Source organism: Poecilia reticulata, linkage group LG12 (assembly GCF_000633615.1).
Source record: "Poecilia reticulata strain Guanapo linkage group LG12, Guppy_female_1.0+MT, whole genome shotgun sequence".
Taxonomy (NCBI): domain Eukaryota; kingdom Metazoa; phylum Chordata; class Actinopteri; order Cyprinodontiformes; family Poeciliidae; genus Poecilia; species Poecilia reticulata.
Window position 1 is genome coordinate 9391867 of NC_024342.1, and position 17053 is coordinate 9408919.

Genomic DNA, 17053 nt, shown 5'->3' on the forward strand with positions numbered 1-17053 from the left:
TATATATATATATGTATATGTGTGTGTGTGTGTTAGCATAGTCCATACCGAATTTGTGGCAGCTTCAATATTACTGTTCAGACACTCTGTTAATCCGATCTGAATAAGCTTTAAGTATTTTACAAAAAAACAAAAGCAAAAAAAATAAAACAAAAATGTACATTACCAGATCCGCAAAACTGGTAGAGACAAACAGCAAAAGACTTGCAGCTGTGCCTGCAGATGAAGGTGGTTCTGCAAAGTAGAGACTTGGGGAGGCTGCATTTTTAGAACGTTTTAGGAAACAACGCATCATCCTTTTTATTTCACAGGGATGCACTCTTTCGTGAGTCTGTTACATAAAATTTCAATACTGAGTGTACTTCTCCAAAACACATAATAAAAATCAATGTGATTTTTTTACTATTTATTTTTTTTCACCATCGGCCCACTCACATCCGTCTAAATCTCTGCAGGGGTTATTCTGCAGGCCAGCTGTGTCTCAGCTGTGCGGCTGGTTGTGCGTCCTGTGAGAAAAATGCCACTCACTGCCTGACCTGCGACGAGCCTCTCCTCCTGCATGATCACCAGTGTGTGGAGGAGTGTCCTCCGTCACACGCTGTCCAGGGCAAGGAGTGCCGTCGCTGTCCACCCGCCTGTCAGGACTGTGACCCCCTTGGACAATGCACAGGTGTGGAAACATGACATTAATTTGTAGGAACTCATTTTAACTTTAGCTTTTGTGGGGTAGAAAGTAAAGTTTCAGATTTTGTTCATAATAAGTTTTTTTTTGGACCCTTTTTCATCTAATAAAATCAAAATATACAGATGTCCTTTTTTCATCTAAAAAAGATGAAAAAAGGACATTTTTTTCATGTGTGACAGATGATGTTTCTTCAACTTGCTCTCCCTCTTAAAAAGAATCTAAGACATGTAATTTTTGCTCCTGGATTTATTTGGAAAGTCGTCCTCTCTTTTTTGCAGGCTGCGAGGAGTACCACTTTCTCCACGAAGGCCAATGTGTGCCGGAGTGCCCAGAGAGGTTCTTTGAGGAAGACGAAGCAGGGGAGTGTCTGCGTTGTCATGCCGACTGTGCTCTCTGCGACGGCCCCGACAGCAATGACTGCGATGCCTGCGTCGACCCGGAGGCCGTCCTGCACAACGGGGGCTGTCTGGCACCTTGCCCCTCGGACACGTACAGAAATGCAGTTACAGGAGAGTGCATAGGTAAGTCGATGCAAAACATCGCGACGCACATTTGCGCAAAAGGCTTTTTAGGAGAGAGGACTTCAAACGGATACATTTCCAGGAAAATCTCCTCGTCTAATTAACATTTTGCTCCGACTCAAAGTACACCAAAGTCATTTGTCACCTCTGAAACTGAGTTTTCTGTCCTGAAGAGCACCCTTCATGCATATCCTCAATTATATTCTCTACTTTGCCTCAGTGTGTTTCTCGACGATGGCTCAGACTAAAATAGCAACCCTTTTCCGACGGTTAACAGGCAGCTGTCAAACGTTGGAACTGCATAGTGATACCACTGACAGTTCCCTGGAGGAAGACACACCGCTCTGGCTTTGTTTTTGTTTTTTGTTTTTTCAAAAAACACAGAGGATGGTGTATACCTGAAAGGAAAAAAATGTAGGCAATGCCTACTTTAGTTGCTACTGAAAGGAGCTGCCAGTAGGAAGATATTTAAAGGGAAAAGCACTGCTGTGCTGCGAAACTGTTATGGTACAGAATGTATTGCACACAGAGGGTATTTTTAAACCACAACCAGTAAAAATTGTCGGGTGAGTTGTGTAGTAAATAAGTATGCAGCGCCTTGAAAAAGTATTCTTTAAACCTTGTCAAATTCGGTCTCTTTCAGAATCAGAAACTCCATTTTAATTTACAGAGATTTTATGTGGATGAACTTGTTTTCTTTCAGGATTGATCTGTGTTTAGCCCTGGCCATCTGCCCTTTACTTTTCCTGTTGCTGCTAAAATAAACATACCTACATGAAGCTGTAATCACCATGTTTTACTGTGGGGTTGTGTATTTAGGGTGACAGTTTGTTGCTAGTTTCTTCTTGTCCCTACTATCTTTAGGTTGTCAGCCAGTGTATTGGGAAGGTGCCATGCTCTAATTTTGAACAAAAAATTAGAGATATTGTTTCAAAACCTGTTTAAAATGTCTCCACAACTTTATCGCTCAACTGTCTGGAGTGTTACTTCGTAGTAAAGCAGGTATAAATAAAAGTGTTCAGAGTATATTTTTTAAATAATGTATTTCTGAACAGCAAGCGATGTGTTTTGCTTCAAGTTCACAGTTCTGCACTGCTTTGTTGTGGTTTGCGTGTGCAGCAGAGGTGGCGGTCGGCCCGTTTGTTATTGGTACTTGACATGTCCGTCTGGGTTTTGATTCCTCACCTGTTATTAAAAAAAAAAACAGTCTCACAAAATCCTTTTAGAAAATCCCAGTGAAAAACATTGAAGTTTGTATTTGTAAGGTGACAGAATGCTGAAAACCTTCAAATATTTAATTCTGACTGTAAATCCCCTTCATATGTAAGGCTTTACATACCCCATCATAGTTACCATATGAACTGATGACATCCTTTGATTATTACTGATTTGATTATTACTTTCATGTTCCCAGACTGTGACGCATCATGCCTCACATGTTTTGGGCCCCACATGGGTTCCTGCACCAGCTGCAGGACGGGTCAAAACCTGGACGGCCACAACCGCTGTATCCCATTGGCCAACAAGTGTCCGCCTCGCCAGTACGCAGACGAGGACGGGGAATGCCGTCCTTGCCACAAATACTGCTACAGGTGTTCGGGTCCAACCGAAACTCACTGCTTGAGCTGTAATCAGGGACACCTCCTGTTCAGTGAGTCCAGTTTGATTTGAGTTCATTCTCAGAGGTCTAGCGCTTTTGCAATATGTGTATGTGTGTGTCGGTTGCAGATGGCACCTGTGTGGACGAATGCCAAAAAGGCTACTACAAGGAGGAGTCGAAATGCAAGCCGTGCCACGGTTCCTGTCAGTCCTGTGTCGGAAAGCAGAGCCACCAGTGCCTCACCTGCAAAGCCCACCTGTTCCGAGAGGCGAAAGAGTGTGTGGAGACGTGCCAGCATGGGTAGCTTAACCCACTCACTGTTGTGCTGCACCGCTCGTTCATTAGCGTCGTTCTTAATAAACGATCAGCCCGGACGCGAAATGTCATTGTGGACGCTAAAAGATCACCAGACAGGTTTCTTTAAATGCATTCTAATTTAGTTTGGGATTTAAATGCTCCTTTATGAGGCTCGGCGCAGTAACTGAGAAGGACAAAATTAATGTGGCGGAAAATTGATGTGCAGTTAAATACCCAAGTGAAAGCAAACAGGATGCGGAGGCTACATACCATCAGAGATGCGCGCGGACGACACTACAGCCCTCATCAATGACTTGAGGATTTTCATCATGACTGCATTCCCTCTGTTGTTTGTTTTCCTTGTCATATCTTGGTTGCGCTGGATGAGTCTAATTATATGTGAGGCTGTGAAAGGGAATTTCCCGTGGGAAAGCTCTAACCTCATTTCATTTAATTGAATCTAATCTATCATAACTTTCGCCATCTGTCCTCCAGTCACTATGGAAACCCTGACTCAAGGATTTGTGAGAAGTGCGACCCGAGTTGCAGCGAGTGTTTTAAGGCCGGCGAGGACGGCTGCCAGAGCTGCGCTCCGGGCCTCGTCTACCTGCAGAAAGAAGGCCGCTGCCTGCCGTCGTGTCCTCTGGGTTACCATCACGACCCTGCACACAGGACCTGCGAACCCTGCAACGCTGGCTGCAGGGCATGCTCCGGTACACGCATCTATTTTAATGTCTATTTGTTAAGTAATAATACAAAAAAACATTTATAATACTCTAATAGTATCATTCTCAGTGGCCTCCAAATGGAAAATTGGTAGTTTAGTGAAGTCCCACATGTTAAGGGCGTCTTATTTGGACACACTAATGTAAACCAAAACCTAATCTAACTGTTTGATTGGTATGCGGCTCTTTTTAATTTCCCTGCAGTACGTCATAGTAAATAATGGATATAGTGGAACCATACATTCATTAATAACACATCTGGCCATTTCTATTGTCTTCTGAACCTCTGCCACCAACTTTAACTTCTGAAATCAGGAAGCTCTTGCTAATTAGAACAACCATTTCATTACTTTTATAGTAAAGGATGGATATAAATATACAGTTGAACCGCAAATGTTCTGAGTTGTGCATACTAATTTGTTGAAGTACTGCTGTGAATACTTTCATTTTCACAAGAATTCATGTACAAAATAGATCATGTCTAAACAATCCATCAATTAATTCATCCAGATCCATCCACCTACAATTTAAATTTGGGAAAAGTGTGTTGTCCTTAAGCGAAAGTTAGAAAGAAAAAAAAAATCTCTCCTGAAACATTCCTGTGAGCCATTTTTAGGAGAGGCTTTTCTGTAATAATTAAAATACCTTTTTTTGGGCCCAGGTGTTAATGGAGATTGGCATCCAGAACTCCCCACAGAATCAAACAGATAAAAAACTCAGTAAAGAATGGAAAACATAACATGTTTTTTTTTTCCTAACCATTAAAACTGAGCTTTGTACATAAGCTGACAGAAGAATTGCTGTCAGACTAAAGCCAATTATAACCACCGGAGGCATAAATTTGCCTTCCCCACTTTTTTAGGGAGACCAGGCCAATTTTAACTTCTTCGAACCTCAAAACTATCCCGTTTTTATAAAAACAAAATGGTCTGCACCTCGTTTTTATCCTCGTTTTGAACATAATTCAACCATGGGCAAAATGGCTATTAAAGTTTCCAAATTAGCAAAAAGAGCAACCGAAAGCACAAAAGAACGAAAATTGGCATTAGAGCTTAAAGATATGGTGAAAAGAATTAGGTCAAAGTCTCTCCACTTGCGTTTCTTGCTCTGCTCCTCCTCTACTTTGCCTTTGGATGGTTGTTCTGTCTGCACTCACACTTCACCTGACTTCCTCTGTTTTAAATGGGCATTCCTCCTGGTGATCAGAAAGGAGACGGAATCATACTCCGTATATTCTTTGACAATTTGTGGACAGTTCATCACTACCGACTTTCAGAGATGCACGTCACATGTAAAAAAAAAAAAAAACTAAAAGAATTGGCCATATAATTCTTGTACTGTCATCTGATAATCTAGCTTTGCTAAGTCAGGAGTAAGCAAAAAAAGAGGCCTGCAGGTTTTAATTTAACTTAGAGTCACTGTAAATGATCTGCAGATTAGATTTTACATTCACATGTTGATAGACTCGCCAGAGTTCTAGAGACATTTATTTAAGTCCTGAAAGATAAGCTGGAAAAAGAATTTCTGCAGAAGTTTCTAAGTAAGAATCTAAACTTGACCAAATTCTTCCTTTTGTGGTCACCTCGAAGGTAATCTGCAAGGAGAAGCAAAACAAACCCAAAACCTACAACAAGATCCAAGATCCTTTATAACAATCTGAGCAGTTGTATCTTTTAACTTGTATTTAGGTTTTCTGACTTTTAATATCATTGCATCTATCTGAGAAAAATACCAGCCCTAAAAGCCTGGTATATATTTCTTTCTTTCTTTATCCTACGTGTGGTCACATTTACAGCTTTTCCCCGTTTCCAGCTCTTATCTGTCATGACACACGGCTACTTGTCGAGCTGCACTGGTTCCCCATCAACTCCTGAGTACAATTTAAGATCGTAGTTGTCATTTAAAAGGACTCCCAGTGCTCATGTCCCTAAGGCAATGTGACCAAGGCCTGCGGGTTGTGCTGAGACTGAAAATTAAAGGCGACACAACCTTCTCAGCAGTCGCCCCAGGACTCTGGAAACCTCTCCCCCTTTATCTTGAGGCAACTGGATTCTATGGAGCATTTAAAAAGCTACTAAAACTTTTACCACTGCTTTACATTAAATATTCTGTGTACTTAGTTTTGTTTTTTTAAAGGGGTTTTTAGTGTTTAGTTCTTTGTGATCTACATCTTGAAAGATTCTATAAAAACAAAGTTTTACTTACTCTTTGCTTACTTTTCCCTCATCTAATCCTCCAGTCACAGTTCCCTTACAGCTTCAGGGCATTTAATTAATTAGATCCACTAATCACTACTACTGGCATTTAGGCCTCCTGTTTCTGTCCGTTCCTCACCTGATTTAAAACGGAGCATACAAGATTTATTACATCTTGTAAATCTTTTTTTTTTTTTTTTTAATCTTCGTGAGCTTACAGCAAGAAAATTTATAAGACGGACAGAAAAACTTTTTACTATAAGTGGGTCATAGATTACACACACACACGCACACAGAAAATACATCGATTTACATAAATGAAAGAACTTGGTTTTTGCATATTTTCGTGTGAAACTGAGTTTGCACCACTTTGGAATATTACAAATGATCCAGAAAATAGGCAGCGAATTACTTAAACAATTATACCACTGACAGTTGAAGTGAATCATAATGATTACACAAAGGCATCTGTCAAAAAGTGAGCAACATTAGGAGCAGTTCAGTTCCTAATCATAATGCGATAGCATCAGCAAAATAGTCTGCATAACTGGCATGCAAATTGCTAGCTGTCAGCGAATCCTCGGTGCGCTAAGGCTCGTGGTATGACCTAAACATTCAGTGCTTAGCACAGACTAAAAGGGACTCGAGGAGAAACAAACTGAGTGTACAATAGTGAAGATCTTCCTGGCTTTTGTAGTCTGACAAGATTTGCTCCTGTACAAACCGTGCATCTAAGCTGCACCATAAAGAAATGAACAAGGGGTTCATTTTCAAACGATCACAAATTAATTTACTTTATGAGAAAGACAGGGCTGACAATCCGACTGGCCGAAAGGATACTGTGTAAGTAAAAGGAAAGATTTACTGTGTCTTGACCAATGATCTCACCCTTTGAAAAGTGCTCAAACACAAACTGTAGAGTATTGGGATTTCATGAAACCATCATAAGGTAGTGCATTTGGAAACAAGAAAAATTACATTACATTTTTTCCCAACTAAATTTAGCTGCTGCTGCTGGTAAAAGTCTTTGAGGTGACCGAATTTTGGGCCATTCTTCTTTCCAATGTAACATGACCTCTGTGATTGCCCTGTGTGTAGCTCTGGCCAACTTCCCATGTGCTTTTACTTTATAATAAAAGAACATTTCGTTAGTGTGATATTTTCACTACCATACTCAAATACTTTGAACTGAACAAAACGTTAAGGAAACAGATGTACGAAGCTGGTCGGGAATCAACCAGGAACTCTTGTCACTATAGTAGCAAAAAGTGTTTCTATGAAGTTTGGTCTCACTACAGGCTGAAAATGTATACATGCATTCCACACTTTTCAGATATCAGCTTATAAAAAAAACGAATACTGGAAACAAGGCAACAATTTTCTGCTGGAAGTTTGTGTTTGCAATGTGCCACAATGTGGAAAACATTTAGGGTCTGTGAGAACCTTTGCAGCGCGTTGCAGTCGTTTTAACTTGTATTTTGACAATTCTGAACACCCGCAGTATAAAACTGAAGACATGGGAGTGTTATTACTGAACTGATAAAGCTATCAACAAAATTACTAATTCAAAGGCTGGAATTCTGCAATTTTTCTTAAGATCTAGAATATAGAGGATCACCTTATTTACCCTTTAAATGAATGTGTGTGTGCAGGAAAAGGTTCCCAGTCCTGTGACTCATGCTTCCCTGGTTACCTGCTGTCAGACGGACTGTGTGAGTCCATGTGCGATACTGGCCAGTACCCTGTTGTAAAGGTAACCTCACTTTTCCAGGTTTTAATTTCACAAAAATTAACTTTTTTTTTTTTTTAATTAAAAATAGATTCCCCTAGTACTTCACCAAAATAATCGCTAATGTTTGGGCCTCAGGTACCATGAAATGTGATTCAAACAGACTTCTCGCTCTACCCGAAGCAGACTCAAACAGCAGAGTGAAATTTATTGCAGTGACTCATTTTCTAAATAAATGGCCCTGCTCTTGCTGATTGAGACTGTTTGATAGGTTCGGATGCATGTTAATTGACTCATGGAGAGAAGCTGCTACTCGGATCTTTAAAGAACGTTTGGAAGCTTGACAATACAAGCTAAAAGAAAAAAAAATGTAAATAATGAATGAAAAGAGAAAGCCACGTCTTGCTTCAACCACCTCCGTCTCTCAACAGGAATCGGACGCCTCGTGCGAAGACTGCGACGACTCTTGCCAGGAGTGTCGGGGGCCGGGTCCGTTCAGCTGCACTTCCTGTTCTGCTCAGGCGATCCTGGAAGCGGGCGGGCGTTGTCTGCTGTGTTGCCGCCTTGATGAGGAGCAGAAGGACACGGAAAAGCCAAAGCAGGACTGCTGTAACTGCACCGAGACTCGAGGTTAGCTACAGGAAACCGACGCTTGTTGAAAAAGTGCAAAACAAGGAGACGCGGCTGCGTAACAGACGTGAATGATCGACACGTGACGCTTAGCTGTAGGTCTCATCTATCTGTATATCTGTGACTAATTATCCTTTTGCTTAATTTAGAGAGTGCTGCTTTAATTTACATGCAGAGCACTTCAATCAGTAGGAAAATTAATTATAGTCCTTAAACCTTTTTTGTCACATTGCAATGACAAACCATCTCTATTGTGTGGGTTGTGTGTGGTTGGGGATGAGGGCTATTATGTGATATTTTTTTTTACGTATGCATTGTAATATTCAGAATGGGTATTACAATTGCAACACTGCATTTTGTGTTGACATGTATTATTATTTTTTGACTAGTTTGATGTTCTAAGACGCTTAAAGGCGACATTCAAAAAACGTTGGAAATCAGGAAGGTGGCGAACACTTTCACACCGCAGTAAACACATCCTCGTAGCTCTATTTGTTTGCATTTATTTATATTTGTTGCTTCTTTTTTTTCCCCAGGGCAGTGCATCCTCAGCACAAACTTGGCATTCAGGAACGAAGAGGAAGAGGAGTCTAGAGGGAACCTGACTATCTTCATCATCGCCTCCATCCTGCTGGTCCTGGGTCTCATCGGCGTCGTCTTTCTCGTCAGGCACTCCCGTTCCAAAAGCGGCCCCTCGGACCTTCCGCCCCGCGGCTACAAAAAGCTCGGTTCCGGCGGGGGGTCCGGAGGCGGCAATATATACAGCGGCGGCTACTCCTCCGCCTCTTCCACGTCAGGAGGCCGCTTCCAGGAGGCCGAGCTCGTCGACATCGGTAAGCGTCGCTCTGGGAAAAGGGACGACGACTTCGACGACGATGACGATGACGACGACGACGAGGACATCGTTTACATGGGCCAGGACGGCACGGTGTACAGGAAGTTTCGGTACGGACAGCTGGGGGACGACAACGAGGACGACCTAGAGTACGACGACGAGAGCTACAGGTTCAGATAAGACACGAGGAGTGATGAGAGGACACTCTTCTGTTGCTTTTCTTCTAGACATTTCTGCCTCTCCTATTTCTCTCCTCTGTACTGTTAATCTCGCTCTGCCCTGAGGGACAGATCTATTTATCCTTCACTCAATGAGCTCAGACAAATGAGACGTGAGAAGCTATTTATAATGAGCAGCATTTTATGACTGCCATCCATCCACACAATGAAATGTGCTTCAGAAATAAATCCATATTTACCGTGCTTACAGCGGACATGTTATGCTGGTTTCCTCATTTCTGTGGTGCCGCATGTGGCTGTCATCAGTCTACACTTATGTCCTGCAGCGCAAAAAGGTTAGAGGGGATTGCAAGCAGTCATTTGGTGACAGCTTATAGCTTTCTTTTAGTATTGAGCATCTTTAGAGATGATAAAGGCTGTTATCAAATGTCAAATGCGCCGATTCTGCTGCTAACGGCAAATTAACTTTTCCACTTTCCTTTGCGTCTTGACCTCCCAATTCTTGTTTTGACCAATCTAGTTTTTATTGTTTGTTTTGCTGATTTTGTGGCACTAGTAGCTTCAGTAACAGAAAATGGGCAAACAGAGGAGGGGTGGACGACGGGCAGTAAAGGTTTGGATTCGAACCCTGGACCACATTTAGGCACGAGAAAAACCAAATGTAAATTTGATGTATTTCTCAGAGTAGAGCTGCAAAACCGGAAATAAGCATCATGTTCTGCGTAGTGATTTACAGTCGATGTAAAAAAAACACAGTACACACTTTATTTTGTACAAATCTTTTTCCTTTTTGTTTTGAAAATCATGACTTTTTCAAATCCGTGGTGTGTCTGGTGTTGGATGTTTGAGATTAGATCTACACGAGTACACGTATAAGTGCATCCTTTATGCATTAAAACCATGGAGATGGTCCAGTGTTTTTTAATTTCATCTCTTACATACAATCAGTATGCAAATAATTTTCTGAAACAGTTAAGACCTCTCATAAATCACGGATGTTTGCCAGTTGTTGTTTTTTTTCCATCTCTACCTGTCATTTGTTTGTGGTGTTGCTTAAGTTGATTTATTTGCTTGCTCTCCTTCTTGTACTGTTATTTGTTTACCATTAAAATTTTGAATTTGGAAATGCATCACTCAAGTAAAAAAAAAAAAGTGTTTCTGAAATGAACTTAACGAGCCTTTAAGGTTTAACTCACAAACGAGAGGAGGCTCAAAACGGCCTGAAGGCTATTAATCACTTTTATTGAATCAATAGACAGCATTTCTTCTTTTTTTTTTTGCACAATCATTAAGACACATGAGTTCAGATCACCAGTTTTGTGACGTGGGGACCATGCACTGATGTACAAATACACACATGCATATGGACACACACTGATGAGACGTTGTGCTTCGCTGACATCCCATCGTTAAGGTCATTTGAGGTTTTGTCTGAGGATCCAGCAAGTGCTGAAACACTCACACGCACACACACACACATTTGTGTCCACAGTACAATGTGATTGATTGATTTTTATATTGAACTTACCCCTGCTTGGTTCTTAGATTGACACTATAAAGTTTAAATATCTATATATATATCTATATATATATATATATGTTTATTCCGCACTTTCAGGACAAGATACAAGATTAAGTGACTCGACTGCAAGTCGGTCATAAACTATGGCACAAGGTTTTTTTTTCTTCTTTTTTCCCCGACGTCCTCTGGTCCCTTTTCGTGTAAAACAGCTGACACAAAAAGTCGCCTCTCGTTTCCAAAGATCCGGGAAACCACAAAAAGGCGTGGTATTATTGCTTTGCTGCTTTTCATGCACATAAATAAAACACAGTCTCTGAAATTGAATTCTTGAGGTGTGCCGTCTGTTGTGTGTGTGTGGTCGCATTTCCATTTTGACCACCAAGTTGACGTCGATGCTACTCTGCTGACGCTCGCGAGCGTCGCGCACACTCGACTACGGGTTTATCTAAGCTGCAAGGCGTACAGTGCAGCAGATGCTACAGTTAAAATTGATCAGAGTTTAAACAGGAACTACAGCAGGTTGTGTTTAAGTTGAACTCCAGTGTCTGAGAGGAAAAACACCGACACACACACACTCACGCACACAAGCAGCACTTTTCAAGCTTGACTCGTTCATCGCAGTTACTTTTGAGGCGTCCCATCAATTCAGGATGCTCTGGTTTACGAGCTGCTGGCACCGGACTGGTCTTGTCTGCTGTGAAGATGGGAAAAAAAACAACAACAAACAAAGTAGACCATTTAGGACGGGTGTGTTTATGTGTGTGTGACGGACAGCAGACGTGTGGCCATTTGTCTTGTGTGTGTGAACTTTTAACATCTTTGAGGACTTACTCTGGTCTGCTGGCTGCTGTCGGCTCGGTTCCCTGCAGGAAACTGTTTATTCTTGACAGAAGAAACAAATGGGAGACGTCGTTAGAGGACGATTTACCGCTGTAATATGCTTCCATGCAGGGAATTTGGGGGCCTGCGCAATTTATGATTCGTTACACAATTAGACAGCGAGTGATTAGTTTGTGATGTCTGCATCTTTTGGTTATACAGTTACCATCAGAGCTATAGATCTACGTGCAATAAAGACCGGCTCGTTTGTTTTACTGTAATGACAAATTAGATAAAAGCAAAGCGTTTAGCGTCTTTAGCGACTCTCTTTTTGTTTTTCCCCGTCTTTCCGGTGTAATTGGAAACGCAGCCAAATAAAAACTGGCCCTCGTCCAGGAGAAGCCTCCAATCTGATAAATGAACACTCCAGCCAAGGGTGAACACCGAGACTGGGGGGGCCACCGCCTCTGCAAAGGAGGGCGGTGAGATGCAAAAACAGCCAACGCTTACTTGGAGTTTTCCGCCGCTTCCTTCAGCTCCTTGTCGAGTCTAGAGGTGGAAGTTCAAATAACAAGATGAATACGAAGCCATTAGCACAAATCAGGTTTGCAGTGGATGAGACTGGGTGTTACACTCAGGGGCTAAGAGGGACTCACTTAATGATGCACTCTGGGATCTGGATGCTGTCCATTGGGATTAGCTCCCGCAGTTCATCCAAACTGCTCACATACTTGATCTTGCTGCTGAACTTGGCGCTGAAAGCAGGAGAAATTATGTGCACATTTACCGAAGTGCATCAGGAATGTCACATTAAAAATGTATGTTTCATGTTGTGAATAATTTCAAGCAGTATATGTGCCGTATAGCACAAAGCCTTCACATCATTAGACCCGTGACGCCGTTTAAGTTACATAATTCACACCAAAAATATAACAAAAAAAAAGTCTATATTAAACATCAACCTGTTTAAACTCTTTTGCCTTGTTGTCATGATAACATCTCATTGTTTATTGTTAAAAGTGAGAAAATTCCTTTATTTTATCAGATTTTTGAGGCGAAGATCTGCCACGCTGTACTGACCAGACATGGACTGGCTTGAAGTAAAAACGTTCATCACTGTTTTCGCTTTGATGAAACAGACAAACTAAATTTAAAAAAGCTCATGCAGCTGGTATTTCTCAACACCTTTAACATTAATATCAGTGTTAAAAGTGTAAAAATCACATAAAGTATACATGATTTTGTTTTCCACTCCAGGGAAAACAAAATCATGAAAAGTATAAAACATAAATAAATCACATCTAGCCTTTCCATTGTTTTTCAGAGCGAGAAGTAAACAAACATTTCTGAAATAAAATACCTTTTTAAACACGAAAGCATTGCCATATGTGGACTGTGATGTAACACTGGAGTTTTCTGTTCATTTAAAATAAAAATAAAAAAAACATGCAACTCTTCAAAGATATGAATCTTATAACATTCAAATAATATCAAAAATGCTCACTTTTTTTTAGTAAATAATTCTACAGACAAAAAGTTGTCCTCCAAAAGTAGCTGCTAAATTGTTTTACGCTGAGAAGAAACACACATTCAACCAGACTCCAAGTGTGTCAAACATTTACCTGATGAAGGGTTTGGTGATGGCCAGAACAGTCCTGATGAACCATGACGGATGAACGATAATGAAGGATTTCAAATTCTTCCTGAGTCTAAGCACAAATCGGTATATCACGTTAGGCACGCCTGTCCAACGGAGCACATTTCCAATGCCAACATTGCAAGCCTCAGATTTCAGAAGGACGACAACTGGACGCACCTTCTGTCAATCATCTGATAGCACTTTTTCAGCCAACCCAGACCAGGCATCCTCCTGTGGGGCGTGGCTCCGTTCAGATAAACAATCATGTAGTCCTCTGCCACCATCAGCTCCAGCGTGCTGATCACATAGCTGAAACACACATATTTTGTTGCCGTAAATTCAAACAATTACGTGGTGACTGTGAGGCAAGTTCACATAACATTCAGTTACTACTTCACAACAAATTTGACTCTAGCACTAAATTAGAAACACTAAATACCAAATGGCTTCATAGAGAAACAGAAGATTAATTGCAGTCTGTGTGTGTGTATTGCTAAAATTTGTAACTAATCTATTTAGTCAGTGTGATCAAGTAAATAGTTTGTTCTCTTTTCTTGTCATTTACATGCATTACTTTTGGGCAGATCTTCAAGCCAGAAAACAGCTGTTGTCTTGAACCTGAATGCGGATACATGAGGAAATGGTAGACGAGTGTAACAGTGAATCTGAAAACCTCGACCAGCAGGATGCTGAAATCTCTCTCCTCTGATGTCAGAAGAGACGGGAAATTGGTACAAGTGTTGCTTCATGAGCTGTTTCCCGTTTCTTCATCTTCTCTTTTCAACATCAATCTCGGAGGCTCAATCGTAAAAGTTCCTTCTTTGAAATCGAACCCCGCACTCAAATTATAATGAAGCGCTACCACTTTCTGTCCTCGTTTCTGCGTCCACCTCTTCTGTTCTCTCAGTCAGCGGGGGGGAACTTTGCGGCTCCCTTTGAAAATAAAGTTGAAAATGTCGTCAGCGAGTTTTCTCAGCGACTCCTTTAACTTCTCTGACTTTTGGTCTCAGTCCTGCTCGACACCCTCACGGTCCAACACCGCCAATCGACTCGGCTGTGTGACTCCGCTGAGATCATCTCCCACCGACACACACGGTTCTCCACAAAAGCTACAGTGACTCCCCCCCTCGCACGGAATCAGACTTTAAGCCATCTGGCACGGAAAACTGCAGACGCCACTTTTTACCTTCTCTCATTTCTGTCCAAAACTCTTGAAACATGCCAGCTCTCTGAATATCTGTCACAGAACAGCCTGTGGGATCTAAATTGCACTGTGGAAAGCATGAAACGCAATTCAGCCAGAACAACAGTGGAGCCACAAGCCCAGCAAGTCTCAGCAAGCAAACTTTATTCCTGTCACTTCATTCAGAGATTTTTTTTTTTTTTTCGCGCTCTCTCTGTGATTCAGCAAAGTTACTTTGCAAACAATAAAGCTGTTGACACAGCCTCGGGTGGTGTGGAAACAACAGCGTTTAGCATTTGCTTTGCACTGTTCATCTTCCAAGAGAGTCAACTCTCTGTATTATCATTTATGTGTGTATTACTGTACGTTTAATCTTGGTTGGGTTTTGTTTAGAAATGTCATCTGGGATATATAGCTTTGTTCACAATATGTGCTCCATTCATAGAAATAAAAATCCTTTTATTTATGATCCAATAGTTTGTTGGGGGTTTTTTTTTTGTTTGTTTTTTGTTTTTTTCACCTACGCTGCAATTTTGCCAGGATTAGCTTGGGATACACCGCACAATTACGATAATAGGGGATTTGAAAAATGTCCCACCGTGACTTAAAAACCCTTACAGTAACTCTGGTCACACTGGAAGATGCAGTTTGGGGACATTTACACAGCCAGGAGGTTCATCCAGCTGAGGCAAAACCAGATTCCCCTGTAAGATTCAGTTGTGATGAATGTTTTTATTAGCGTCAATACGATTTGCTATGTTTATTTGATTTTAGAGTGAAGTTTCTGCAAAAACTCAAGTCTCCCCTCCCACCTCAGACATGTCTTCGGTTGCAAAGTGAGAAACCACAAAGTCACTGAACAAGCTGAACCAGAGCCAACAGCCTTTCAGTCTGTTTGGATGGAAAACGGCTTTTAGGTTTCCATTCACTCACCTGAGGATCACAAAAAAAAAATTTTTTGAATAATAATGAAATTTGATCTACTTTAAAGATCAAATTTACACTTAAATTATGGGGTAACACTTTATTCGAAGACCGACATGAACATAAACATGACATAACACCTGTCATTGAACATAAAGGAGTCAGCCTGAGAGATTATGACTGTTGTCATGAAGTGTCATTCGGTAAATATTGTCACTTTTAATGTAATATTGAGCTAAGAGTTGCATTAAAAGTCATTTAAAAGTGTCAATTGTGCACAATTCAGTAATTTTAGAATTAGTTTAAAGCAAAATTCCATTAAAAGTTGCATCAAAATTCCTTTAAAAGAGTCAACTTTGCATTAAAAGTGTCATTTTCCAAATGACAATGTTTATGACAGCTGTCATAAACATTCATGAAGACTCCTTCATGTTCCTGACAGGTGTCACGTCAGTCTTATGCACACCCCGTCAAACAAATTACCAATTGGGAATAATAATGAAATATGATCTGGTGTAACGTACTGTAACTACTTAAGTAATGGTAAATAAATCTTAATCCGAGAATAAAACAAGTATAGAGCGTTACCGTGTCACTGAGATCATTTCTCTACCATCTGTAAACTGTTTGCACTTTTAAGGGATGAGTCAGTGTTTTGTTAATAGTACAGAAAACAATAATTATTGTAGGAGGTCAGTGTGAAATGAGAGGCATGTCTTTGTTAGTCATCACTGCATACTTACAGGAAGAGGTTCTCCATTATGTCATGGTAGTCTTCTCGGGCACTGTCTGGCAGAAAGCATGCGGCAAAGACTATGATGGCATTCACCCCGCTGCCATAGTAACCTGATAGAATAAAAAAATGGCAAAAACACAAAAAGGAAAGCAATAAGAGTCAACTTGAGAGTTCGCCTTTGTTGGTGAAAACTTGATTGCTCTCTTATTTTCCGCTTTTCTGTTCTATTTATCTGCCAGTCTTTGATTCTTTTGTCTGGCTCTTTGTCCCATTTCCTCTCACTATGCTTCCCCAATTATTGTAATTTCCTTTTTATTCACCAGCCCATTTATCAGCAGATTTGGTGACACGCAGACAGAAGGGCTTTTCTTCAGATGACACAGCTTCTGATATTGACTTTCCAGTGACAGACATCTCTGTTTACATGGAACAGCTGTGTTTCACTTAAGCCTCCGGCAACGAGCGGAGCGGGAGAAAGCTCGATCTGCTTTGGGTAAAGGTCACATTTGCATTTATAATGGTAGGCCGCTCTCAAAAAACTCATGAGTCACGAGACAAGTTTTCTTTATGTTTCATGCTGCATAAACATATGCGGACGTATAAGTAGGTTGATCCATGTCTACTTGTAGAAAGATAACAAAATTGCAAAATGAGTCGTTTCGAAAAATTTATGAATAAAAATCTAAAAAGCTTTGTGTTCATGTGCACTCTGGCAATTATCAGTCTAAAAGACCGAAATAAAATCAACTGGAAGGAAACGACTTCATAATTAATCTAATTAGACACCGAAATAGTAAAATGAAGAGAAACTTTGTTCCACAAAGAATTTATATA

General features: G+C 40.8%; 2 protein-coding genes across 3 annotated transcripts in view; one reads left to right on the forward strand and one right to left on the reverse strand.

Annotated features, from left to right (window-relative positions):
- LOC103473507 (proprotein convertase subtilisin/kexin type 6-like) overlaps nucleotides 1-10526 on the forward strand; it is a 33642-nt gene extending 23116 nt beyond the window's left edge. The window contains exons 21-28 of the mRNA XM_017307718.1: nucleotides 343-670; nucleotides 964-1206; nucleotides 2621-2857; nucleotides 2935-3106; nucleotides 3599-3816; nucleotides 7676-7776; nucleotides 8184-8382; nucleotides 8919-10526. Coding sequence (XP_017163207.1) covers nucleotides 343-670; nucleotides 964-1206; nucleotides 2621-2857; nucleotides 2935-3106; nucleotides 3599-3816; nucleotides 7676-7776; nucleotides 8184-8382; nucleotides 8919-9397 — 1977 coding nt within the window. The 3' untranslated portion in view covers nucleotides 9398-10526. The remainder of the gene's footprint in view (nucleotides 1-342; nucleotides 671-963; nucleotides 1207-2620; nucleotides 2858-2934; nucleotides 3107-3598; nucleotides 3817-7675; nucleotides 7777-8183; nucleotides 8383-8918) is intronic.
- A 95-nt stretch (nucleotides 10527-10621) lies between these two features.
- LOC103473461 (protein prune homolog 2-like) lies at nucleotides 10622-16940 on the reverse strand. Of its 2 annotated transcripts, none has more exons than XM_008423739.2 (7): nucleotides 16227-16940; nucleotides 13554-13685; nucleotides 13360-13446; nucleotides 12394-12492; nucleotides 12248-12286; nucleotides 11750-11800; nucleotides 10622-11609 (listed from the first exon to the last, which is right to left on the reverse strand). In XM_008423739.2, exons 1-7 carry the CDS (start codon nucleotides 16241-16243, stop codon nucleotides 11579-11581), a joined length of 456 nt encoding a protein of 151 aa, XP_008421961.1. In that variant the 5' UTR covers nucleotides 16244-16940; the 3' UTR covers nucleotides 10622-11578. The 2 variants fall into 2 exon arrangements, with proteins under 2 accessions (XP_008421961.1, XP_008421960.1); XM_008423738.2 differs by having other exon boundaries at nucleotides 10622-11612; nucleotides 16227-16927.
- Nucleotides 16941-17053: the final 113 nt, after the last annotated feature.